Genomic DNA, 24688 nt, shown 5'->3' with positions numbered 1-24688 from the left:
TCAATTTCGAATCCGAACTGAAATTCCTGGTGCAATGACCCAGAGTTTTTGCTCTTCGTCCTTGACTGGCTCGATTATTGTTCATTGTTGAGTGTTAGCCGGTTTGTACGGCTCTAGAGACCAGATTTCAGTCACAGGGATAGTGTCCCTCAGGTGTCCGGCAAGCATTAGGGACCAGGGTGATCTCTGGGTCTTGCAGTGAGGAGTGCTGCGGTACTCTAGCAGGAACCATTGCAGCCCTGTTCGGGGTCAGCTTGTTCCACCACTGCAATCCTTATGATCTTGTTCATCGTGTGCATGAAGCACTCAGCTTCACCATTGGCCTGCGGTCATTGGGGTGTGAGCCGATGGTGGTGGACTCCTAGTAACGTGAGCAGATCCTTGAATTGTCCCCCTTGAAAAGGAGGTCCGTTTTGAGCTCGTGGGGCAAGCTGAATGGTTCACAGGTTCTTTCTAGAATGGGGAGTAGGTGTGCAAACAGGGTAGATGCAATTACTTCTACTATTGGGTATTTGGAGTAGCTTCTATTAGTACGGTGGTCACTCTTCTGTCAAGGAAGCTCCCAAAATCAAGGCTTACCCACGATCATGGGGTTGTGGCAGGTTCTTCGGTTATGACTGGGGCCGGTGACTCCTGGCTGCTTGTGAGTTAGCAAGGTCGACAGTTTCACACCAGGTAGTCTACGGCTGCCTCTAGCCCGCGGAAACAACACTTTCTCTCTCATGCGTGATTTCATCCGCACTGTCCCCTGGTGTTCTTCAGGGGCAAGGGCTGTCGCTCTTTCTTGAAGGCTCATCGGAATCACTATTCGGGAATAACTCATCTCGTACTTTCCATAGCTTCCACAGACGCTCTCTGTCTTCCACTTGTTGGCATCATGCAGGAAGTCCTCCCAGGATCCCTTCTGCAGTTAGTACATTACTTTGGTTAGGACAGGGTCACTTTTGGTGGCCGTTTTGATCTCTTCAATGGTGAGAGCGCGGAGGCATGCCCATTGGGAGACCATATCGACCTACTCTTCTGTCTTTGCTTCATGGTCACAGTCTTCTCCTAGTGAATCAGGTGGGTGGCGTGAGACAAAATGTGCTGGGTTCTTCGCCTTGGGTCGATACACGAGTTCCATCTGGTAGTGTTGTAATTGTATCACCCATCGTTCAATGTGCGGCAGAGGATGTGGGGCTGTGCCCCTAAATAATGGAATTAGTGAATGGTGTTCGCTCACGACTCTCAATGGGTGACCGCTGACGTACAAGTGAAAATGGTTGCAGGCCCATTTAATCGCCAATGCTTCCCTTTCAATTTGGGAGTAGCGTTCCTCGGTTGGTGTGAGCTTTACTCGTGAATGGGAGGGGCACCCGTTTGCCTGGTTCCATCTCTTGTTTGAGGAGTGCCCCGAGACCCAACGGGCTGGCGTCTACTAGTAGCTCAGTAGTTCGGGTGGCATCGAAGTATGCTATGGTGGTCTTCCTGAGTAGTGCTTCTTTGACCTTCTAAGACAAATCGTCTTCTCCTTTGTCCCATTTCCACGCGGCATCCTTCTTTGTGAGGGCTCTCAGCGGTCGTCTAGCGTGGCTAAGTTGGATATGAGCTGTGGCTGTGGGCGTCTCCTCAGTTTCAGGTCACTTGCGAGCAAGATGAGGTAGCATTTGCCTTCATCCTCCATGGATTAGTCTTTCAGGCAGTGTCGCTGTCGTAACAGGGCTCTGGACGCTTTCGAGTTTTCAGGCTTCTCTGCATGCAATGGCGAAATGGTTTGGGGTGACACATTTCGAGCATGTCCGCCCTTGTGCCGGACATTCTTCTTGGGGATGTTCCTCTCGCCCGCAGTATCCACACCGCGATCCGTGTGTGTTCTTCAATTGCCATTTCCCTCTGCTCAGTGTGCGGAGCGCATCTGCCTGTTCTCTTTTGATGGTTGTAGACATCTCTGGTTGTTTGGTGATGGCTATGTCCATCGCTCTTGCATCCGACAGGTCGTGGCATGATTATAAAGTCTTCCAGCGAAGTTCCGGGCTGGCGGAGGATGAGGGTACAAAGGGTCTTATTGCGGCACCCTTGTATGGCTTGTGCCGTCACCTCTTTGGTTTGATCGTCAGTTGTGCACATACTGGCTAGCTCTCTCAACTGTGCATGGAACGCATCCATTGACTCTTCCTCCCTCTGGCGTACTTGTCGGAGTTGGAAAGTCTCGGAATCGGGATTCAGTTGAGGGTCGAAGTGCGCATTTAGGGCCCTAACTTTGGCCTTGTAGTTGTTCTCGGCTCCGGTGTTTGGCAGGTGTGCAAATAGCTTGTATATTTCTTCCCCTGCAAAATGTAGTAATAGGGACCATTTGACTGTGTTTGTCTGTCTCCCGCGTCACAGTAGAGTAGTTGTCTAGGCAGCTGATCCACACTTTCCACTTGGGGGACGCAGTAGGTGGGTCTACCAGCTCACTGAGAGGGGGTAGAGCGTTGATTTGGATGTGCTACGTGGTGGGTTGGATGTGTTGGTGGCCTGCCTGGTGCAGCAGCTATGGCGGTTGTTGCGGGCCATGATGGCTGGTGCTCATGCTTCTTCCTACTATCCTGAGCCAGTGACCTTGTAGGCACTCATTTCCTTTTCTTCTGTGTTCCCCTTTTTTTTCCTTTGGTGTCACCTACACTTTGATGGGGCCTGTGACAGCTTGGTGGATGGTGCAGTGGCACATAGCAATGAGGTATGCCGCTGTTCCTGTCACATGTGTGACTGTGTAGCAGCATGCTGGGAGACAGTTGAGGCACTGAGGATAAGCAGTAAGCAGGGGCGGTGCCCTCGTGAGCATGTGTCCACGAGGCACTTCAGACGGGGCCTGCTGAGTTCTCCTTGTGCAGTCTAACTGCGGCCTGCAGGGGCGATGCGTGTGTGTGTGTGTGTGCGTCGCTGGGAGGTGGCTAAGGCGGGGACACAGTACCTGCACTCTGTGTTCCAGCCGCGTTTCTCACTCCCCTCCGGTCCCATCGTCGCAGCACCCGGGTGCTTGCGTCAGGACCCTGCTGACAAAGGTAAGGCCGTCACCCAGTCCGCTGAGGCGGCGAGTCGTTCAGGCCGCGTGTCAGGTGTGGAAGCGCCAATTTAAGTTGTACATGCCTCGGAACTCCAAGTTGCAATTCAGCTGTTGCGGATACAATTATGTGGTGAGCTGGGTGGTGATTGGCAACCAACTATGTCGCCAGTGTTGCATGGTGCCTCACTGGTATTGGGGCCTAGCGTTGCAGCTAAACATCAGAGACCCACTCCGCTTAAATAGTCTGGGCAGAAGAGCCTCCAGTGACCCTTGCCCGTTTTTAGGTCTCGCCTACGCAGCGCTCATGCGTTGCATAGGAAAAAGACCTTTTGGAATCGATTTACTTTTTCCCCTAAAAACGTGCACACGTTGCATTGCTTTCAATGGCAACGTGTGCACGTTTGGCGATGCCCTTGCGGGGCGAGCTTTGGCGCCATGTGTTAGCAATTGTCGCTCCTGGCGCTGCTCGCTCCCGCAAGGGAAATGCTTTCACTTTTGCCAATGTATTTATTTATTTATTTATTTTAACTTTTAGCGCGAGGCGCGCGTGCTTGTTTGCTTCCCTGCAAGTCCTGCTGCTTGCTTCCCTCCAGGTACTGCTGCTCGCACCTTTGAGAGGAAGTGTGTGCACTGCCGCCGCTGGCACCTCTGCCCTCACTCCGACGCCTTGGTCCAGCGCTCTCTACCCGGGACCGCCTCTTCCTGTCCTGACCGGAACCGTCTGATGCACTGGTCTCCCCTCTGACAACTTGTCAAATCCGGCACTGAAGCAGCGACTCAGTCCCCATCCATCGCAACTGCAACCTGTGTCTGCCGCCATGTACAGGAAGCAGAGTGGTGAGGGTCTGCTTCTTGCGTGCACGTGAGTGTGCGAGGCTGTGATGCATAATACAGTGCAGGAGTGTCCTGGCCCTGGCCCTGTCTCTCGACCTCTGTTTGACCAGTTTTCACTGCAGTTTCCAGTTCCCCAGAGAACTCTGAAGGCATGTCTTCTTGCACTGACCAGCCAGCGTCCGTCTCTCTCTGCTGTGTAGGAGACCTGTACGGCATCTCCTTGCCGTGACCTATCACTATCACACACTGCGTTGTAGAATAATTGGACTGCATGTCTCCGTTAACTCATGTCACTTTCTAATTTCTTAGTGTGCGAAAGCTTTGACTGTATTTCTCTGTTCACTGACCGGTCAGGGCCTCGCACTGAAGTGTAGAATAGCTCTTACTTTTACTCACCTGTATTTTTCACCTGTAGTTTTTGCTGTAATCTGCTCGGACCTGTCACAGTCCTACACTGCTGTTCGGGAGATCTCTGCAAATGTGTCTCCATGCAGTGACATGTGAGTATCTCACATTGTAGAGAAGAAGCCTCGACACATTAGCCCGTCACTGTCTCACCCCTGGTATTAGGACGCTCTAAGCATGTGTCCCCATGCAGTGAAATGTCAATTTCTCACACTGCAGAGTGGGATATCGCTGATCTTCACGTAGTGACAGTTCACCGTCTGAAGCTCTACAGTGCTTACAGTAAGGTCACCGCAGTGTAGGATAGTGGGAATGTTATGTTTTCAAGCAGTGACTCACTGTCTCACACTGCAGCGCATGAAAGGTGGTAGTGAATCTTCATTCAATGGCTTGTCAGTGCCCGACCCTCTGCAGTGCATAGTGGCGTCACTGTCTCCCACAGCAGTGTACAGTAAGTTTGACAGCATGCTTCCATCAGGTGTCCCACACTCTGGACGCGTGGGGAGAGCGGATTGAATGTTCTCTGCAGTAACATGTCACTATGCAGTATGGAAGAACGCCGATGGTGTATTTTCCGGTCTTTGACAGATCTCTGTCTTACACGTGGGAGTGCTGTGACTGCTCCATGCATGAGCTGTCCTGGTCTAACAGACTGCAGTGTCGGTTGAGCTCTCGCAGTGCATCTCTCACGATCAAATCACCAGGTGCATAGCTCCCAGGGGGTGTATGGGGTGTTACACACCCCCTAATTTTTTTTATTCTATAGTAAATAGTTGGGTACAAGTGCTTTCAGTCCGGTAATGTGAAGTGTCAGTCTGATTTCACCTGAGATTTTAACAAGCCCAAACTTACAAAACACACAAACTCTCACTCGCCGATGTATTGAAGGCCTTAAAAATGTTTATTAGTTTGAAAAATATTGTGCTTTAAGTACCCCTAACAATCCGCACTCCTCTCCCGTTCGACTGCCACTTAAACCCCCTCATGTCCGGCTTTGCATATAAGGTGTTTTAACAAGATGTCCCAGCATCATTGGTGTGAAATCTGAAGCTTACCCCCCCCCCCAATCATACTGACTAAGCAACATCCCTAGAAATCACTATCATACGCTGTAGTGTAGGAGACCTCAGACAGCCTATCTGTAATAAGTGGTATTATGGTGTGTCACATTGGCATGTGAGAGGTCTGATGACATGTTACTATTCAACGACACAACACATTCTGCAGGTAGGAGCACTGTGGCGACAAGCCTCTGTGCAGTGACCTTTTACTGTCTCCCATCGGCAGCCACTGCTGTTCTTTGTCATTTTCCATCTATTCTCGGCTCCAAACACAGAGATTCACTTCTTCTCAACTTCAGAATATTTCTAATTCTGTCGCTATTTTCTGTCCATCGTCCCACCCCTGTTCCATGTCTGTTCTTGGTTGACATCTTAGCCTCCCCCAAAGCTCTACTGAAATGGGCACTGTGGGGATCCCACAGGATTTGTTGCTAGCATTCCATCCGCCAAGTTTGTTTTCAGGGGCCCGGCCCTACATCCCTCCTGTGTCTGACACTCTTGAAGTGGGGGGGCGGGTGGTCCTGTCCAACAGAGGGGTATTTTGTGGATCCACCCACTGGCCCTCACCACCCCCCTGTGTGCGCCTCCTTGACATGGGCATGTTTGCTGCAGTGTTTCAGGTGAGCTATGGACATGCGGACACTGGGGACACATAACTTTACACATATTCTTCGTATCTTTAAATATGTTTCGCAGGAAGCTGCTTCAATGCAATTTGAGTGGTAATTATTTCTTGCTTATGCCCGAACTCCCTTTTTTGTTTCAGCCCTCAGATCCTGACACGCCATAATTGTAGTTCTGAAATGCTGTGCAAACATGCTCTGGCTGTACTTCTGCTCTGTCTGACGCAGCCTGCTGATGCTCCATTAGTAGAAAGTTTTGAGCAAGGCTCAGTTTAAAGTCCACTTGAATTCCTCAGCTGCTTTCAGTGATTTACTTAACCTGTAGTTCCTTCACACCCTAACCTCACTGTGCTGGCACTGCGCCTGCACCCCATGATGTTTGTCACTTTGTACAGTGTACTGGCACTGCTGCACCCCCACACGTCGGCCACCTTTTCATTGTGACGACACAGCTTCTGCTCCCCAAGGCGTGTCACCCTTTACGGTGTGTTAACACTGTTTTTGCGCTTCACTGCATGTGCCACTTGTTGCAGTGTAATGGCACCGTTTCTGCCAGCACCCACCTCTTTCTGTGGCATGCAGTACAATTTGCAGTGTGCTGGCACTTTTCACGCCAACCCACTCCCTTCCTTCCACAGTGTGTGCCACCTTTTGCTTTGCTGTGTACAGGCACAGTTTTTGTTCCTACGTGTGTAGACGCAGTGTTTGCACAGCCACAATGTATGCCTTCTTTCCAAGGATGTAGGCACAACTCGGGCACCCCAACAGTGTCTAGGATGTGGGCACTATTTTTACACCTTTGCAATTCTTCCCACGCATTCAAGGTGATGGCGTAGTTATTGACCTCCTCGCTTGTGTACCCTCTTTGCTTTGGTATTTCCATCAGCCTCTCTTGTGCGCATTCTCTTCCTAGTGCTGGCACCATCACTGCAACATCCCTTAGCACCATCATGGCAAAAGGTCCCCCCACCCCCTTAGCATGAATGCCTGCAAATAAATACACACCACACAAGTTTATACTTGGGAAAAACTTCTGCAGGTTTATTACATACAACGTTATGTAATCTGGTGGGTTAGCTTACGGGTGATCCAAGGGCAGGCAGCCTTCTCGCCAACTGCCCGCCTGATGAGCCTTGCAGCACCATGGCGAACCACCTTTGTACTGCACCTTCTGGTGATCCCCTTCCCGGATCACCTGACCCTTGGTCCCTTATACTCACGCCCCTTTCAGGGCGGAGCGTAGCTAGGCAAGCCCCTGGTTGCTCAGGCCCACAACCGCCCGAAGGACTAGCGGGGCACCGACAGAGATTCCATGAACCTCCCATGAGGCTCCTGGGGTTCGGCTCTGGCACCCCTATGTGCAGCGCAGGGGTACCCTTCTGTACCCATTTGCTTCCAGATCGCCCTGTAACTCCGCCTGCAACGAAAAAGTACAACATTACAAAGTTCTTGCCATGCCTCCTTCTGCCAACACGCCGGGTAAATGGTAGGGTGGGAGACAGCGTGTCCAGTGTCGTAGTGTCCGCGGTGCGTCCGGTGCACAAGAGGCAGAAAACATGGTGAGGGGGACTTATGTACCCCCTTTACCCTGCCCGGCTCACCGGACATGCCGCGGCACGCCCACGACCCTGGAGGGGACTCCTCCCCAAGCCAAACCCCTCCCCCCCCCCCCCCCCTGGAGGGGGGGAAGCCCGATGCCACTCGAGGGCCGCCCTCCTGAGTGGCCCCCTGCAGCTGCATTTGGGGGAATGACAATGCTCCTGACCCCCCGCCAAATCCCTAGAAGGGTAGTGCAGTCTCTGATCCCCTAACTAGTCTATAGCCCAGTTCATGCCCTCCCTCCCGAGGTGGTTCGGCAGTCCCAGTTCCTACTCTCCCTCACAGCACCTTCTGCCCCCACCTGCAAGGGTGCTGGTCTAGTCCCGGCCCTCTCTCTCAGGGTGCTGGTGCGGTCCTCGTCTATACTCAAGAGGGCTGGCACTGCCCTTGCCTCCCTTCCACGGTGCTGCCCTGGTCCCTGCCCCTTCGGTACTAACCTAGTCTTCCCTCTCTCTCCCAACGGCTGGTGCGGTCCTTACTCCTCCTCTTTAGGGGTTGTACAGTCCATGCCCTCCCTCACTGGAGGCTGGCTCCTCCCTGGCAGGTGCTGTGGAGGGTAACTCCTGGTGAGATGCCCTCATGCACCTGGGGCAGCGCTCTAGAGGTAGAAGACCAGGGTCAGGTGCAGATGGATGGTAACTTACACAGTCAGCCATCACAATAAAAGGCTCAGAGCCTTTGTGTATGTGTGCACGCGGGGGTGGGGGCTGCCATGCTCAAAGAACCAGCTTTGTTGGCATGAGGAGGTGACCGAGCAGGGACTAGTCCTGAATTCTGTTGGGCCTTACTTTACTCTGCCTCTCGTTTCCATGTGCATGAAACAATGGTGTGGTTTGTGATTTCTCAAAGCAATGAAACCTGCCAATATCGCTTTCTTGGTCTCCTTCCCCAAATGTGTTTTACTATAGAGAATCAAAGTGGTGCTTCTTTTATTTCGATTATGGACTCAAGGTGTTTCCTTACCTTGATTTGGAACATATTATTCACAGTTTGTATGCATCCTAATGTTGTGTGCCTCAGTTCGACACACAAGACAAAGTGGCAGTGTTGTGATCAATCTGGCACCATGACATTGATGATGGGGTGGGGGTTGGCTTGTGTGATGGTGCCTCGCGAGAACTAAAATGCCACTTGCCATGGTGAGGTTTCCTGTCTTTGTCCAGGCATTGACCCAAAGCTTACATGTTGTCAGTGGTCACATCCGTGTGCGTGCCGGTAGATGGGTTTTGAAAGAAAATCTTTTGAAGCTCTCCTCATTGCAAGAAGGTGTGATATAGTGCTTAGGCCGTGGATTGTGTAAACCGGTGTCCTGAATTCTATTCCTGCCATACCTACCCACTTGGCCACTTTCTCCGACAATGGGACTGATTAGAAATGGACTGAACACTAAAATGATGTGTTAAACAAAGCTTTCATGTGCATTTACTCTATTGGTATGGGTTCAAGGTGTTGGCAACTTATCTCCTTCCAGCAGGCTTGGGCACATAGCTGGTGGTCCCGTTGAGCTGCCAAGTGTGAGGTTGCCTGATCTCCCCTCTAGTATGACATACACTTAGTTCTACTCACTAGGGCCTTTTAGGAGTTGCAGCTGTTCTCACCCTGGAGTCTGCAATAAATGAAGCATTGGTTTGGGGTGCGGTAAGTGTAGCAGGTGGAAAGGTAGAGTACTGAAATATACACAACAAAAGACCCAGACATGTAGATTGGCAAAAAAATAAAAATATCCCCGTAGACAAATTTGCTTTTAAGCTCTTGCATCCAGTTCTAGGAGTGGAGTTTGAATAGCATTTTAATCCAGTTTTGCAACAGCTGGCAAATGAGAGTAACTGGATGTGATCATTTTTAACTGGTCGATGCTTTTGCTTGGTCTTTCTTTGCAGACTATTTTTTGGAGTCTTTCTTTTCACACGGAATCAAAAGATGCGGCTGTAGACCTTTGGAGTTAAGGGGCTGAGCTTTGTTTGGCACCAGCATAGATTTGTAACTTGCCATTGAATGGTATGCAGTCATAGCCACACCTCCAGCACGCGTTTCTAAGCTGCATCATCTGGTTGACTTATTCTAGCTGTTGCACTGGATTAACTGTAGCTCGGGTGGCCATTGTCCTGAGTACAAGCTAATTTGGGGTGATGCAGAAAATCTCTGATCAGTCTTACCATGATGCGGCTTCACTCATAGCCCTACCGTAGAAGTCCAGTGAGTGTCAATGCCCTAGGCCTTATTGCACGAGAAACGACCCAGACATCAACTGGTGCCGATGAATAGTACCTTCTGAAACTCTTCATGCGTCTTGCTCTTTGACTACGGGATGTTTAAAAGAGGGAATCAGATCAGTTCTTTCCCACACCCTACTTCAGTGCGGCTGAAACAGCCTGACAATTGAGATGGAAAATAGTCTTTCACAAACCCTTAAAGAATGTGTCCATAGCAGCCCCAGAATAGAGTTCCGTCCTTAGACAAACTCTTAACGAGTGTTTATGAGACAACTGGGATATTAAAACCAGGCAACCAGAATAAAACTGCCCCAAACTCCTCATTAGGACAGGTAGATATAACAAGCATTGGCATAGCCAATAGGTCTTGCCTTTGGGACCTTATAAGTGTTTAGCCATGTAACAGTTGCATAACTAAACACTTATAAGGTCCCAAAAGCGAGACCTATTGGCTATGCCAATGCTTGTTTTAACTGCTGCAATCTATTGAAGCCTCACGGAGTACATCAAAGCGGCCGCGAAAGTGAAAGTAATCGTGGTAAAGCCCGCGCGCATGCACTGTAGCTCTAGGCTGGCCTGGTAGCACTTTTTGGAGCCCTCACAAAATGTCTCGCCAGACCAGCGCATGCGCTGGGTCAGGCGAGACCTAAAAACGAGGTAACGCAAATAGGTCTTTCGCCAACGTCTTGTGAATGAAGCTGGGACAGAATGGAGAGTAAAATTAGGGAACCAGAATAGGATTTTTCCAAACCCCTTCAGCGCCCGGAGTAGTAAAGACCAGATATTACAAACCAAGTTCTTGACAGCGCCAACACTTCATAATGACAGCTGGAGTAGCCTGCGGACTGACATCAGGAAGCAGAAATTATTATTTAATAACCCTTCATGTGTATTCCTACTTAAGGCCAGAAAATAAAGCCAGGGTACATGCTAAGTATTTTTCAAGTCCTTTCTGGTGGCTGCTGGGAAAGCCTAGATACCAAGGCCACAGCTCTGTAATAATTTTCAACCCCCTTCATTAATAAGGACCGAACAACACAGATTCTAGCAAGCATTGGCATAGCCAATAGGTCTCGCTTTTGGGACCTTATAAGTATTTAGTTATGCAGCACAATATCCTTGGTGCAACAACATCAACTGTTGCATGGCTAAACACTTATAAGGTCCCAAAGGCGAGACCTATTGGCTATGCTAATGCTTGTTTTAATCACTCTGGTTACTCCTGGCCAGAGAGTGATACATTGTGTGTAGACCCTTCCGGGGTCAGGTTCCGGGTTCTGCTCTTGCTCGACTCCGATCACTACATTTTTGTACGATAGTACATTGATTACCAGTTATGTTTTGTGTAGTTAGGCAGCCAAGTAGATGGAGATTTAAAAAAACAGTTTAGGAAGAGGCAGAAAGGCATAATAGTGACAGGGCCGGGGAATTATATTTGTGCATTAGTGTCTGCCTCTGTTTTGCACTTAATGTGTGTTCGATTCATCGGGATGGTGAGGGGTTGTCCCTTATATGTAAAAGATGGAAGCCTGGTAAGTAATGTGCATATATGATCTTTGTTTGTTTTTGAAATATTACCAAGTTATGAAAATAAAAAATATTTTCCACTTTAGCGGGTACCTGTTTTTAAAAAGAATAAAATTGGCTTAATATAGATATGGGAAACATTTAATGATGCTTAGCAATAATGCATGTTCTTGATTTCTGCAGGCGTATTTCGTGCTGGGGCAGTTTCTCCTCTTGAAAAAGGACGAGGATGATCTCTTTAAGGACTGGCTGAAGGATTCATGTGGAGCAAACGCTAGGCAAACAGAGTTGTGTTCTGCTTGTTTGAAAGAATGGTGTGAGGCCTTCCTGTAAAGAAGTCGTCGGTTTGTTTTTCTGTTTTGTCAAGCACGGATGAGTTGCTCTATCCGTGCATTAGAACAAATTACATTTGTACATGTATTATCCCTATTTTTTACATTTATAAACAATAAAGTACATTGGCTTGCAAAGCATTGGTGCTGATGTACGCTGGACTGGAAAAAAGAACCTAGTCCAATACAATGATTTAAAGATTGCATTTGTGTTTCTACTCTTTAGGTGATGAACGTCTAAAACGGTCCTCAAATCGTTTTGAAGTATAGACAAAAAATAACTTACAACAAAGCAGTGTGGTTTATTGAAAAGCAGACATGTTGAGCTGATTATCCATTTGTAATGGTGGTGTGTATTTCCACGCATGATTCTGTCTAGTTGTGGCCAAATGTTCCAAATGAAATGAAATAAAATATTTATAAAGCACGCGGATACTCACAAGGAGTGTCCCGGCGCTGATCTCGAGACAGAAACATCAAGTAGAATCCCCCACCAGTAGTTATTGTTGGAACAGCCATGTTTTAAGTTGTTTCCTGAAAAACAGCAGGTCCTGAGCCTGTCTCAGATATAGAGGTAATTTATTCCACAAACAAGCCGCTTGGACCTGGAATGACCTTCCTCCAATCCGAGATTTTGTGATCTTAGGAATCACCATGAGTGATTGCTTAGAGGATCTAAGGATCCGTTGAGGCTGGTAACAATGGATCCTATTCCTCGGGTATACTGCAATCGTATCATAGAAGGCCCGATAAGCAAGCAATAATGCCTTAAACTGGACCCTCTTTCTCACCGGGAGCCAGTGTAGAGCCTTCAGGTGAGGTGACATACGTGTTCTGGTGTTTACCATAAGAATAGCTGTGGCTGCAGCGTTCTGCACAACCTGCAGCAAATACTCAGGCAGCCCCAGATACAAGATGTTCACATAGTCCACCCTAGATGTGATTAAGGCTTGCACTTATATTGGGTAACTGGTCAATTAGACACGTGGAACCTTCATGGCAATTCTTTTTTCAATCGTCAGCGATACCTATATAAAAATAAGTGTTGCAGTCCAAAAATGTGGAAGTTTCGACTAAGATGCCTCTATTGGGCAGTGTTAAACGGAGTAACTGACAGGAAACCTTTGGCAAGAAGTAGAATAATGATGATTGCTTCTAAAGCTTTTCGGAGCCAATAGTAGACCGGATGTGATGATTTTCCACCCAAACCGAAACATCACTTTGAACTGTAATAACTATCATAGAAGCAGCAGGTGGTATGCTTCGCTGTACCATGTGGGTGAGAGTACGGTGAGAAAGATGAGGCTTTTGGGTTTGAAAATGAAAAATGCTGGGTACAACAGTTATTTGGGGTAATTGGATCTCTAACAGGAAAGCCATGTTGGTGCCTATGAAGCACAAACACTTCTGCTGGGTAGGTATTGAGTATAACAAACTGTGATTGAGGCACAGCTGCCACTTTTAAGCAGGTAGCTGTACATGTCCTCATGCCCACTGCTTTCCCATCTGCATGGGTGCTATCCAGTACCATCACTATATGCCAAACTCTAGTTTCTTTTCCACTGGAAGACCGCAACCTCAACTGATTAAGACCAAAATAACTGTCTAGTGGGGATTCTTTCCGATTCGTAAAACTTAAGGCACCTTGATGAGTCAGGAAGGATCCTGAAACACTTTATTGCAACACTTTTCCTGAGGCGTAATCCTTGTGTCCTTTAGGAATCCGTCTACATATGACCTGAAACATGGTAAGAAGAAAACAATGATTTACTCTTTTTGAGATATTGTAGTAAATTTTAGTTTCTCTTTGCACTACTTGTTTCTTTTTTTCGCTCCCCTTCCACTCCCTCAACTCTGCCGGGGATGTCCTGGAAAGTAACATCATTCAACCTTTGACCATAGTGACCTCACAGGAAGGGCCTTCACCTGATGGTTCATGTCCGTAACATTACTTGTCCATTATGGAAGTGGATTAGAAGAATCTAGTGAAAACCTTATTGTAACATCTTAAGTCACACTTAAGTAAATAAACATGCCCATAATTACATTTAATCCTGAACTCTGAAGGAATAGGCTCCATACCTAATGCTAGATGCACTATCACTAGGTTCACTGGTTGAAGTAGCTAGGGAACTTTGATGGTCAAGTTGGCAGTGCTACATAATGCACACTTTATTGTGCAATATGAAGGTACTCTGGTAGGCTCTATTAACGGAATGCCCGGGCATACTGTGGCCACTTAGGACATTACATCAAAAACACATAAAGTGATGGGAGGAATGCTTGCAGTAGGTCTCACCAGGGGCAATCACCCGGGGTAGCACTTATTGCAAGCATTCCTCCCATCACATGTTGAGTGTTTGAGGTAATGGCCTAGGTTGCCGAGGTTATACCCACATGTGGGTCTCATGCTCACTGTGCCACTGGAGCCAGACTACACCTGGCTGAAGAGCCCCATTCGGGGAAGAAACCAGTCTTGGGTTGCTTATGTCCTGGTTTAGGAAGGACCTGGCCTGGCAGTTAGGAATGGACTGTTCCTATTGGGGGAGGGTCAAGACTGATTTGTAAACGGCTGGGTCGAAACTGGGGTGCTGTGGTGGGCAGACGAACCATGGGTTGGAATGCTACCTGGTGAGATTATGAGTGGTTAGACCTATTGCAAGCATTCATCCCGTCACCTTTTGTGTGTTCAGTGTTTGTGCATGCCTGCATTTATTTGGTAAAAAAAAAGAGGGAAAATATAGAATCCTTGAGTTCTCTACATTTTAGAAAAAAGCAGACAATTGTCTTATCAAGATGTGATATGTCATTTTTGGAGGAAATGTCCTTGCAGATAACTCACTTTAAATTGGAATAATTTTTGCAGTAAATTGAGAAAGATTTATATCGTAAAATGTCTTCCTCTATTTAGCCTTGCTTTGTTGGCCACCTGACTTCCATAGTTTACACTAAGAGCTTCAGCTATAGACTACTGTAGAATCCTGCCTCATAGTGATTATTCATGTAGTTGTTCTGCCTTTCGTTAAAATATAGTTTTATATGAAAATGATTTCCTAAAAGAAGGTACTGTTGTTAGATCCTAGACCGGACCTTCATTCGCCTTATCTAAAATGAAAGTCTGGGGCTAATAAGGATGTTTTGGCATTCCCATATTCCATTGTCTTCTTGGTAAAAAGAGTCCTGAGCAGATGGCTGAGAATGAGGCAATAAAGGATCTGGAAAGCTTGGTCTGAAGTGTGGAGTGCAGAACATTCTTTTTTGTCCTAATTGCATAAAAGAGTTATGTTTGACTGGAGCCCAGCACCCTGGAACACTTCAGGTAGTGGTCATTGAATTTGCACCCACTTTTCCCCACCCACAATGCCACTGAACCAAAGCTTTTAGTGTAAGATCCTTTTTCCCAGCAAATTTGAATATGAAGATTTGCTCAAATCCAATGACAGTTACTGTTGTGTGTCTCAGCCAACATACACTTCCCCCATCTCACATGTACCTCTATGAAAGCAGTGCCATGTGTGGTTTTTCTGAGGGGTTCTGAGTCAGCCACCATGATGAATGCCTAGTTTACTCCATGTCTCCTGGATACAAACAATATCACCCCTTGTACTGGCAAGGAGATCCGCTTTTAGGTTCAGCAATTTAGTCCCTGCAATATTCCAGGAGGTAATATTTAAACTTCCGTTGGCGTCGAATACCAAATCTTTGGGTTAGCGGCTTGCAAAAATTCAATGATTTTGCCAGGCAGTTCCTGTTTAAAGTTTTCTAAAAAAAAAAAAATCTGGGATAAGATGTTACGCTAGCAGAACTGTAGGCAGCCTCCCTGTGGCTTTTAGGGTAATTTTCATGTTCTGTGCTCTCTGCATTAAATCCTCTCGTTTTTAGTTCCTATGTTAGTGTTCAAATCCATGAACTCTCTTATGTTTGGAGCTGCAGGGTTAATGAAAATATTCATAATTTTCAAAGACAAGATTAGCTATGATCGCTGACTGGAATTTTACCCTTCGTGGAAGCCCCCTTTGCGAACACGAGATGTATGCCGGTTGAATATCACAACTTTTCACAAGGGCCAATCTTTTTATTTCAGAAAAACAGCTTAGTAAGAAGGATCTTGTTGCATATGCACAGTCTATGTTCTACATGTAGCGTGACCTCCACGAGCATCTTTCTTCACGCTCGTGGAGATCACGTAGAGTGTTATTGTTTAACCATGTAGGGGCTCGAGGCAGGAACGTTGGGATTGTGAAGGATTATTTATGTATTGGACTTGGAGAGATGCGGACTTAAATAAACCTTCCTGCTTCGACTGATATCTTGCTTCGCGTGATCTATACTACTGCGTGGGTGTACCCCACACTTTCTCACATTGGCGACGAGCGGGCACGAAGCCTATGCTTTGAGGATTTTTTTTTTTTGAGGAACTTCAAAATATAATTTTTTTTCATCGGAAAAAAAGAGTAAAAGGGAAGGTGATTTTTTTATTTTTTCATTTTGAATAAGGAAAAGAAGCCGGCACTTTCACCGATTCCTGGCTGTTCGTTTCATGAAGCTCAAGAAATAGCAGACGAGGTTTTATTGGCAGTTAAACAAGAGCTATCGAACAACCTATGAGAGATCTGCATTCTTTTGATACACGGACTGGAAAAGCAGTGGCATGCGCATATAAATAAAATCAATCAGAGAAAATTATAAGGAACAGTAAAGTTTTTGTTGTTTAAAGCTACCGTGCGTTGTGTGGAACGCTCCCGCAACTTGTTTGGACTTGAAACCGGCATCGAGGTTCTCGACGCGTCGGTCTGGAAGCCTCCGATCCGTTCCATTCAAAGTTCCCTGCAGGATCATTTTCATACGTAAGGACGTCGTCACTGGTCACGTGACGCTACGTGACTACATCACGTCCTGTTGCCATTACAGTGAGGTAGAAGGTAAACAAGTATGCCCTTTGAACTGGGAACTGCTTGACCCACACACCCACGTTTTATTCGTAATTGTGCCTGTTTCCAGTGAATTCTGTCGTCTTCTTCAAACCAAAGGACTGGTTTCCGTCAATTTCTTCACGTAGATCTGTGAGCTCTATTTGAGCCTTGGGACACACCTAAGAGGTACGTGTGTTTTAAATTTGTTCACCGAGCGTCGGAGCGAAGTTTATGATCGAAGCCTCTCACGCTTACGCTGCACTACCTCGAGAGATTACACCTCAAGCCGCAAACGCATTGATCGAATCCTCATGAGGCTACACTGATGTCATAACGTTGCGCTATTCGGCGCCATATTGGATTGGGCCCATCTGTGCACGCAACGCAAGTGAGTACGTGTTACTGATCAGCTGTTATACTATTGATTTCCAAGCGTGTTGTCGCTGTCATTTTCTCTGCTTTGAACTAGCTTGTATTTCTATAAAGAGGTAAACGCTTATTAAATGCTTATTTACTGATTTCGAAACAAAATTCAAATTTAAAGGAATTCATTATATTACATGTTTTAAAAAAAAAAAAAGATTTTTTTGTTTTTTTATTTATCAAAGAGGAAATCAACAGTTGTTATGGAAAGAGAGTAAAAAGGAAGATAGACAATAATTTAAGTACGTATATACTCTTTTCAGACTATTTTTAGTGACAAGCAATATGCCAGGCATTGTACTACCTCCGTCTTTCCTTACGTCATCAGGTGACCCTCCCATGCCATGGGAAGTTTGGGAACCTGTATTTCTGGCATATGTTGAAGTTCTTGAAGGGGATGATTGCGAACCTGAGAGGAAATTATCCTTGTTAAAACATTGTCTTGGGGGTTTCAGTCTAAAGAAGTTTAAAACACTACCTGCCCTAATTAGTCCTGGCAGAATAAATGTATACCAGTATGCCTCATCACAATTAAGTCTTCGCTTTGGAAAAAAAAAAATGTGGTAATGGAAAGATTCATTTTCTATTCACGAAAGCAACGTCCTGATGAATCAATTGAGGATTAGGTCTCTGCTCTTAGGTCATTGGCAAGCTCATGTGATTTTGAACGCATTACCTACGAACAAGTTTTGAGAGACCAAATTCTTATGCGAACCAATAGTAAGAAGGTTCAAGAGAAATTGTGGTCCACTTCTGATTTATCATTAAATGCTGCCATCGATATTGCAAAATCTATAGAACATTCAGAGGAGTTTGTAAAATAGATCAGAGGTAACGAAAAAGGAGATGTTTTTGGTATCACCAAGGATTCAAAAGAACACGTTAAACAGAAAAAGACTTCAACACAGAAGTGTGACCATCCATATAAATCTGAGAGCAAACATAAGAATACTAATACAGGTCTTGAAAAACGAAATCTGCCTTTACAGTGTTTTAGATGTGGGAGTTCTAATCATTTAGCGAACTTTAAGGGTTGTCCAGCTTTTGATAAAGTGTGCTCAAAATGCAATAAGAAGGGGCATTTCAGTAAATATTGCAAAACCAACTTAAGGAAAGTAAACTATATACAATGTATAGATGATGACTATAATTCTTACAGTAACGATGAAAATGAAATTAATACAGTAATTAATATGTGTAATGATGATGGGAAATCAAAGTTTCCATCATGTATCATCAACGTAGATGGGAAAAGTTTGAGATTTCTTGTTGACTCTTGTGCTTGGTATTCTATCATATCAGCAAAAGTATTTTATGAGAACTGGCCTGATAGATCACTATTCCACCCTGATGTATCGCCTGGGGGTTATACCGATCATAAAATAGATCTAATTGGCTATTTTAATGCTGACATAGTGTTCTCAGGCCGCAACACTTTTAGCAAGATATATGTAGCGAAGTCAGGAGAATCCCTTCTAGGGTGGCCACATCAACACGAATTGGGCATTAGACTCGATCCAAGAGCAAATCCTCCGGTTTTCGCAATTGGTTCTGTTTCCCAGTATGAATCAGGTTTGGTTGATAAATTGATCAGTGAATTCCCAAGTGTTTTTAGCGGGAAACTTGGAAGATATGTAGGATTTGAACATGTCATTAAACTTCATGAGAATACCACTCCTATCCGGCATAAAGTAAGGAATGTTCCACTCTCTTATAGAGAAAAATTGAGTGTCATGTTAAAAAACCTTTGCAATGATGGCATCATAGAACCCATAGAGTCTTCTCCGTGGGTTTCTCCCATAGTTATTTCGTTAAAATAGTCAGGGGAACTTCGGTTGTGTGTTGACTTACGCAGCTTAAATCGCGTAATTTGGGTTGATGCTCATCCTCTTCCCAACCTACATGAAATGGTATCCAGCTTAGGTAATGCACAAGTGTTCTCGTGCATTGACTTAGCGAGTGCATATCATCAGGTGGTTCTTTCAGAAGATTCTAAGAATTTTACAGCATTCATTACTCCGGATGGCCTTTTTGGATATTGTCGTATGCCATTTGGCCTAGCCAGCATAGCTTCAGTCTTCCAGAGATTAATGAAAGAAACTTTGGAGGGATTGTCTGGAGCTATAGCTTTCCAGGACGATATTTTGGTATTTGGGAAGGATGATGAAGAGCACGACAGAAACCTTTACAATGTAATAGCAGCACTAGCTATGAAAGGCCTTACTCTTCGACTGGATAAATGCAAGTTGAAAGCGAAGGAAGTGGAGTACTTAGGTCATACAATTAGCGGTAAGGGCATTACACCAAAGCAAAAGCATATTCAAAGTATTATTAATGCCCCAGTACCTTCATCAAAAGAACAGTTAGTTGCCTTTCTTGGGCTAATTGAGTTTTATGTAAAGTTTATTCCAAATTACTCAGTAAAGGTTGATCCTTTCAGGTGCCTACTCAAAAAAAAATGCAAAGTTTATTTGGCTAGAGAACATGACTGAGGCATTTGAGAATTTTAAAAAGTTCATAGTAAATGCACCTTGTTTGAAACCTTTTGTTCCTGGAAAAAAATGCATTGTTATGGTTGATGCAAGCAATTTGGGTCTTGGAAGTGTTTTGATACAAAAAGACAATTGCACTGAATGGGTTGTAGCCTATGCTTCTAGGGCATTAAGAGATGCAGAGAAAAATTATTCAGTGATTGAAAGAGGGCTTCTTGCTTGTGTATGGGGGGCAGAACATTTTAGGAGTTTTTTGTGGGGGACTGAGTTTATTATCAAGACAGACCATAAACCACTTGTGTATCTAATTTCTCCTGGGGGAGGTCGATCAATGTCAACACGTTTAGCGAGATTGTCTTCAAGTTTACAATCATTCCGTTTCAGTATTGGGTATGTTCAAGGGAAAGCAAATATGCATGCAGACTGTATGTCAAGATTACCCATTGACAGTGGGGAAAATTACCAAGATGATGATTGTAAAGTGGCATTCACTACACGTGACATACATTTAATACATGGTCTGGGTAGAAATCTAAGTGAGGAGGTTTGGATGTCTGAAATGGAGAAAGACAATGAATTAAAAATCGTAAAAAATCACATTGTGCAAGGTTGGCCAGAAGTAAGGAAATTATCAGGTGACATGATGAGCTTTTCAAAGATTCATGAAGAACTAGCTCTTGAAAATGGGTTAGTCATGAGAGGGGACAAAATAATTCCGCCTTTTGGGCTTAGGAACACAATCATGGAGATTGGTCATGAGGGCCATCTCGGTATTTCGTTTACTAGAAGACGAATTAAGGAAGCGTTTTGGTGGCCTGGAATAGATTCTTCCATTGAGCAATTTGTACGCAAATGTATTAATTGTTCTAGCAGTGATAAATCTGCTGTTCCTTTACGGGTGGAATCTCATCCTGTATCTTATCCTGTTGGTCCGTGGAGGAAATTAGGTCTTGACATCATTTGTCCTTTTCAAGTTTTACCAAAGGATAAGTGTTTTGGTATTGTTCTCATTGATTATTTTTCGAAGTGGCCTGAGGTCAAGATGGTTAAAGAAGTCCCTTCACAAAGTGTAATTGAGTTTTTAGATGAGATATTTTGTAGGGAAGGAATTCCACAAGAAATAATCACAGATAATGGGCCTCAATTCATCAGCAAGGAGATGGAGTTATTTTTTGAAAAGTGTAATGTAACACATAAGAGAATAGCTGTTTTGCATCCAGAGGCTAATGGTCCGGTTGAACGGTTTAACCATGTTGTGAAGGAAGCGATACAATTATCGATGAAAGGGGGTTTAAATTGGAGTAATGCATTGCAATCCATGTTACTGGCATACAGGACGTCCCCAAATTCGGTAACACTAGTCAGCCCTTTTGAATTATTAAGGGGACGAAAACCAAGTATTTGTTTAGTACCGTGGTGGTTAAAAAAGGGTTTGAGTGACAAGAAATTTGATGCCATTGACTATGAAGTGGTTAAACAAAGAGTCAATGAGCCAAAAGGGAAAATGAAAATATTTATGGATAAGAAAAGAGGTTCCAGTAGTAGAGCCAAAGTGTTAGTTGGTGATTTTGTTCGTTTGAAGAGGAAAGAAAATGTGATTAAAGGGTCACAAGCTTGGTCAGATCCAAAGAGAGTTATAGAGGTGTTTAACAGTGCTGTAAGAATAGAAGGAGGAAGTGTCTGGAATTTGAATAGGATTTCTTTGTTCAGAGGTGTTTCCCACTCAGCTAGAAATGTTGAGAAGAATAGACACTCAAGTGATGATCATAATGAACAGCACCCTCATTGTTCAAATTCAAAGGGGAATTCAAGGGGAAAACGTCAGCATCGTTATCCAGAAAGATTCAAGGATTATGCTATGTGTTAGTAATTTAAAAAAAAAATAATAATAAAATAAAAGGGGGAAGATGTGTTGCATATGCACAGTCTATGTTCTACAGGTAGCGTGACCTCCACGAGCATCTTTCTTCACGCTCGTGGAGATCACGTAGAGTGTTATTGTTTAACCATGTAGGGGCTCAAGGCGGGAACGTTGGGATTGTGAAGGATTATTTATGTATTGGATTTATAGAGATGCGGACTTAAATAAACCTTCCTGCTTCGACTGATATCTTGCTTCGTGTGATCTATACTACTGCGTGGGTGTACCCCACACTTTCTCACAGATCTGTTCACGGCTTTAGCATTTTTATCAAATAAAATAATAAAATCTAGTACTTGAAACAAGTTCATCAGGTACCTTCCCTGTGTGCCAGAGTTTTTCTGATTTTTCTGTATGGCAGGCTATTTCTGTATTAACTGGTTTAGGGGATTCTGGGGAATGGAACGGATTAGCCCATGGGTTTAAGCTCTTTAGGCTGTTCCTCCATTTTTTCAGGGAGCTTCAAGGCACTCATCTGTGTTAAATGTCTCTACGACTGTCGACTTTGTGACTTTGAGGGTAACTTCAATGGTAGAACCTATAAAAGGTTGTAGGAGACCCAGACTTTCCTTGTTTTGAGTCGACGAGCTTTCGTTTTCTTGACCAGAATTCGATGAACATTATTTCCTTCTCTAGGAAAAAAAAATTTCCCGGGTCTTCTTTTGCTTACTTTCCTAATTGTCCTTTCCTCGGCCTTTGATGAGACCTTTTCTGGTTTGTCCCATTAGTTCCCAATTTTTTATTCCGTTGTGTTGGTTTAATAATAATACTTCTGGGTGGGTCCTGGGCATTTGTTGTGGTTGTCTTCTGCCAAAATATAGAGTAGAGAGACGTAGTGGGCGGCACCTTGACTTCATTATTTCCTCAGTCCCTTTCTCTGAATAGGTTCTTCAAGGAGAAGAATGCATTATCTTTGTTCCTGACTTTGTATCTTGTTGGGAAGACAACCTTGGGGAACTAGCCTGTGTTCCAGTATGAGTGAAAGCAGCCTCACTTATGGGAGGCTCTTTTTTGCTTATCGTCAAGAATTACTCTTTCCTGTTGGGCTGTTGTCCCTATTTGCCAGTGAGGTGTTTTATACATTGCTTATTCCATTCTGTCTTCTGGGAGAGTTTGCATTCTGAGATGTCTTCCTCACCTTCTCTTTGAGAAGTAACAAGCACTGGAGAATTGCAGACAAAGTCTCTAATACATGGTCAGAGTTTTCTGTTGATTTTTCTAATAAGACTAAACTTAAAATCCTTGCCAGGTATTGAAGCGGTTCTGAGATCTGTACACACTCGCCCGAAGATTACAAGAGGGTTGATTTAATGCTCATGACTCTGGCGAATGGCCGAATATGGCAGGCATGTGTGAGCAGGGAGTGCTGCTAAACTCGATTTTTGTTGGTTTCTTTTCCTGGGGCGCCACTGGAGTCAGCCATCCTAGGGATTTTCCTATCCCAACCTGTGTAAATTCCCAGTTTATAGCGATCAGAGTATAATCAATAATAGACTGCAATCTCACTCCCAGAACCCTGTTGGTATTCCTTTTTTTATATATTCCCCTGGTCGTCCTGCGTAGTTTAATCTAGTAAAGTACTTAAGGCAGTTGTAAAAAGGAAATGTGGTATCTGATTATTTCGCTGGCTTGGAGGTGAGAAGGCTTATTTTAGATAATTGTGTAATAAATCGGTGATTCTACGTCTTAGTCAGGTTTTTGGTACATATTAACAATCGTATATGCTGTTAGCAATTATTGATCATGCAACATTGTGTAATAGTATCCCTGTACATTAACATAAATTATGTAGCCTATTAAGGGCATGAAATCAGTGAGACAAGCATTTTTCTTATGGAATTATTAGATGACATTTGTAATGCTCCATCACCAGCCTCAAAAGATGTTGGATCTGTTTTTTGAACCGGCTGAATTGTACTCGAAGTTCGTGAACTATTTTGCTACAAAATGAAAAATAGTGTTTTTAAAAAAATAAAAAAAGTATTTTGCAACAAAGCATTTGTAATTAAGCAATTATTGAAAAAAAATAGAAAACCTTTATATTGGAAGATAATCCTCAATCTTGTTTTGAAAGTATAAAACACAATTTTTGCTATTCTATTTCCATTCAAGGGTGTTAACCACAATGATGTAACCATTATCACCACAGATACTAGTGGGAAGAGTCTTGGAGCTGTACTGTCTCAAAAAACACAAGGATAATATTGAATTCACTATCTCATTTGCACCACGCTCACTTGCTCCAGCTGAAGAAAAATTCTCCACTATCGAAAGAGAAATGTTAGCATGTGTTCAAGGAAAAAGCTAACTCAGACAGTATGTATGGAACTCTGATGTTTTCATTCAAACAATAACACATTTCTTACCAAACTTTTGACTACTGGAGACAAGAGAACAACCCGGTTATCACGATTATTGCTGCAGTTGTTGAGTTATAAATACAATGTGGAATGTTTGTAGTGTGAAAAACAAAGTATCGGAATTCTTGAGCAGAGCTCTGTTGCAGACTCTATCTCATTTTACTCAGGGAATGTGGAATGAAAGAATACACCTTGCGGTTGCTAACAAGGTTAAGTCTGAAGGTATTTCCATATTTGATTGTGAAGGATATAAATTGGTTCCATTGTTAGCTGAGTTACAAACATATAGGTTGATGGGTTGGCACCTTATAGGTAGTGTAGTTGGAGAAGCAAAACACTAATGGGAAATCAGGAATTAACTCTCTTGGGAAGATGACACATTTCTGATTAGAGTAATACCACACATGCTCTTAAGAAAGAATTCCTGCAAATTAATTGCAAAGGACACTTTGGAATTATTACAAAAAAAAATACCAAATTCAGACCCGGAATTGATGTCTGAGCATTGACATTAGGACAGAAAGGATGGTGAGGAATTGTCTAGAGTGCATCTTCTGACAAAACAATGGTCACACTTAGACCACCCTTGACTGCCATTAGGTGCTCTGATGGACTGTGGGTACCATTAGCCATAGATGTTTAGGGACTAATTTTGGTCATGGATGGAACTGAGTGTTATGTTGTGTATTGATCAATTTAGTAAATGGCCTAAACTGTGCATTTTAAAAGGGCTGACTTTGCCGATATAACTAAGTTTCTCAATGTGTTGTTTTGTATTCAAAGGTGTTCCTAAATCACTGTTAAGTGATAATGGGGCTCAATTCGTCTCCACGTTAGTTCAGAATTTTCTGTTCAAGGATAATATCACTTGGAGACACACTTCACTTTATCATCCTCGGGGATTTGTGCAGGAGAACATTTCAGTAGAGTTCTGATGGACAGCACTTGTATGGTTATTAA

The 24688-nt window shown here is 44.3% G+C and overlaps 1 protein-coding gene across 2 annotated transcripts in view; it reads left to right on the top strand.

Moving 5' to 3' along the window:
- Positions 1 to 11757, top strand: part of LOC146821393 (barrier-to-autointegration factor-like protein) — a 175995-nt gene extending 164238 nt beyond the window's left edge. For both annotated transcript variants that reach the window (XM_085612339.1, XM_085612340.1), the window contains exon 4: positions 11471 to 11757. In XM_085612339.1, coding sequence (XP_085468465.1) covers positions 11471 to 11620 — 150 coding nt within the window. In that variant the 3' untranslated portion in view covers positions 11621 to 11757. The remainder of the gene's footprint in view (positions 1 to 11470) is intronic.
- The last annotated feature ends 12931 nt before the right edge of the window (positions 11758 to 24688 follow it).

This window comes from Triturus cristatus, chromosome 6 (genome assembly GCF_964204655.1).
Source record: "Triturus cristatus chromosome 6, aTriCri1.1, whole genome shotgun sequence".
In the NCBI taxonomy this organism is placed as follows: domain Eukaryota; kingdom Metazoa; phylum Chordata; class Amphibia; order Caudata; family Salamandridae; genus Triturus; species Triturus cristatus.
The sequence above is the reverse complement of the archived record's forward strand: the minus strand, read 5'-3'. Positions and strand labels throughout refer to the sequence as shown.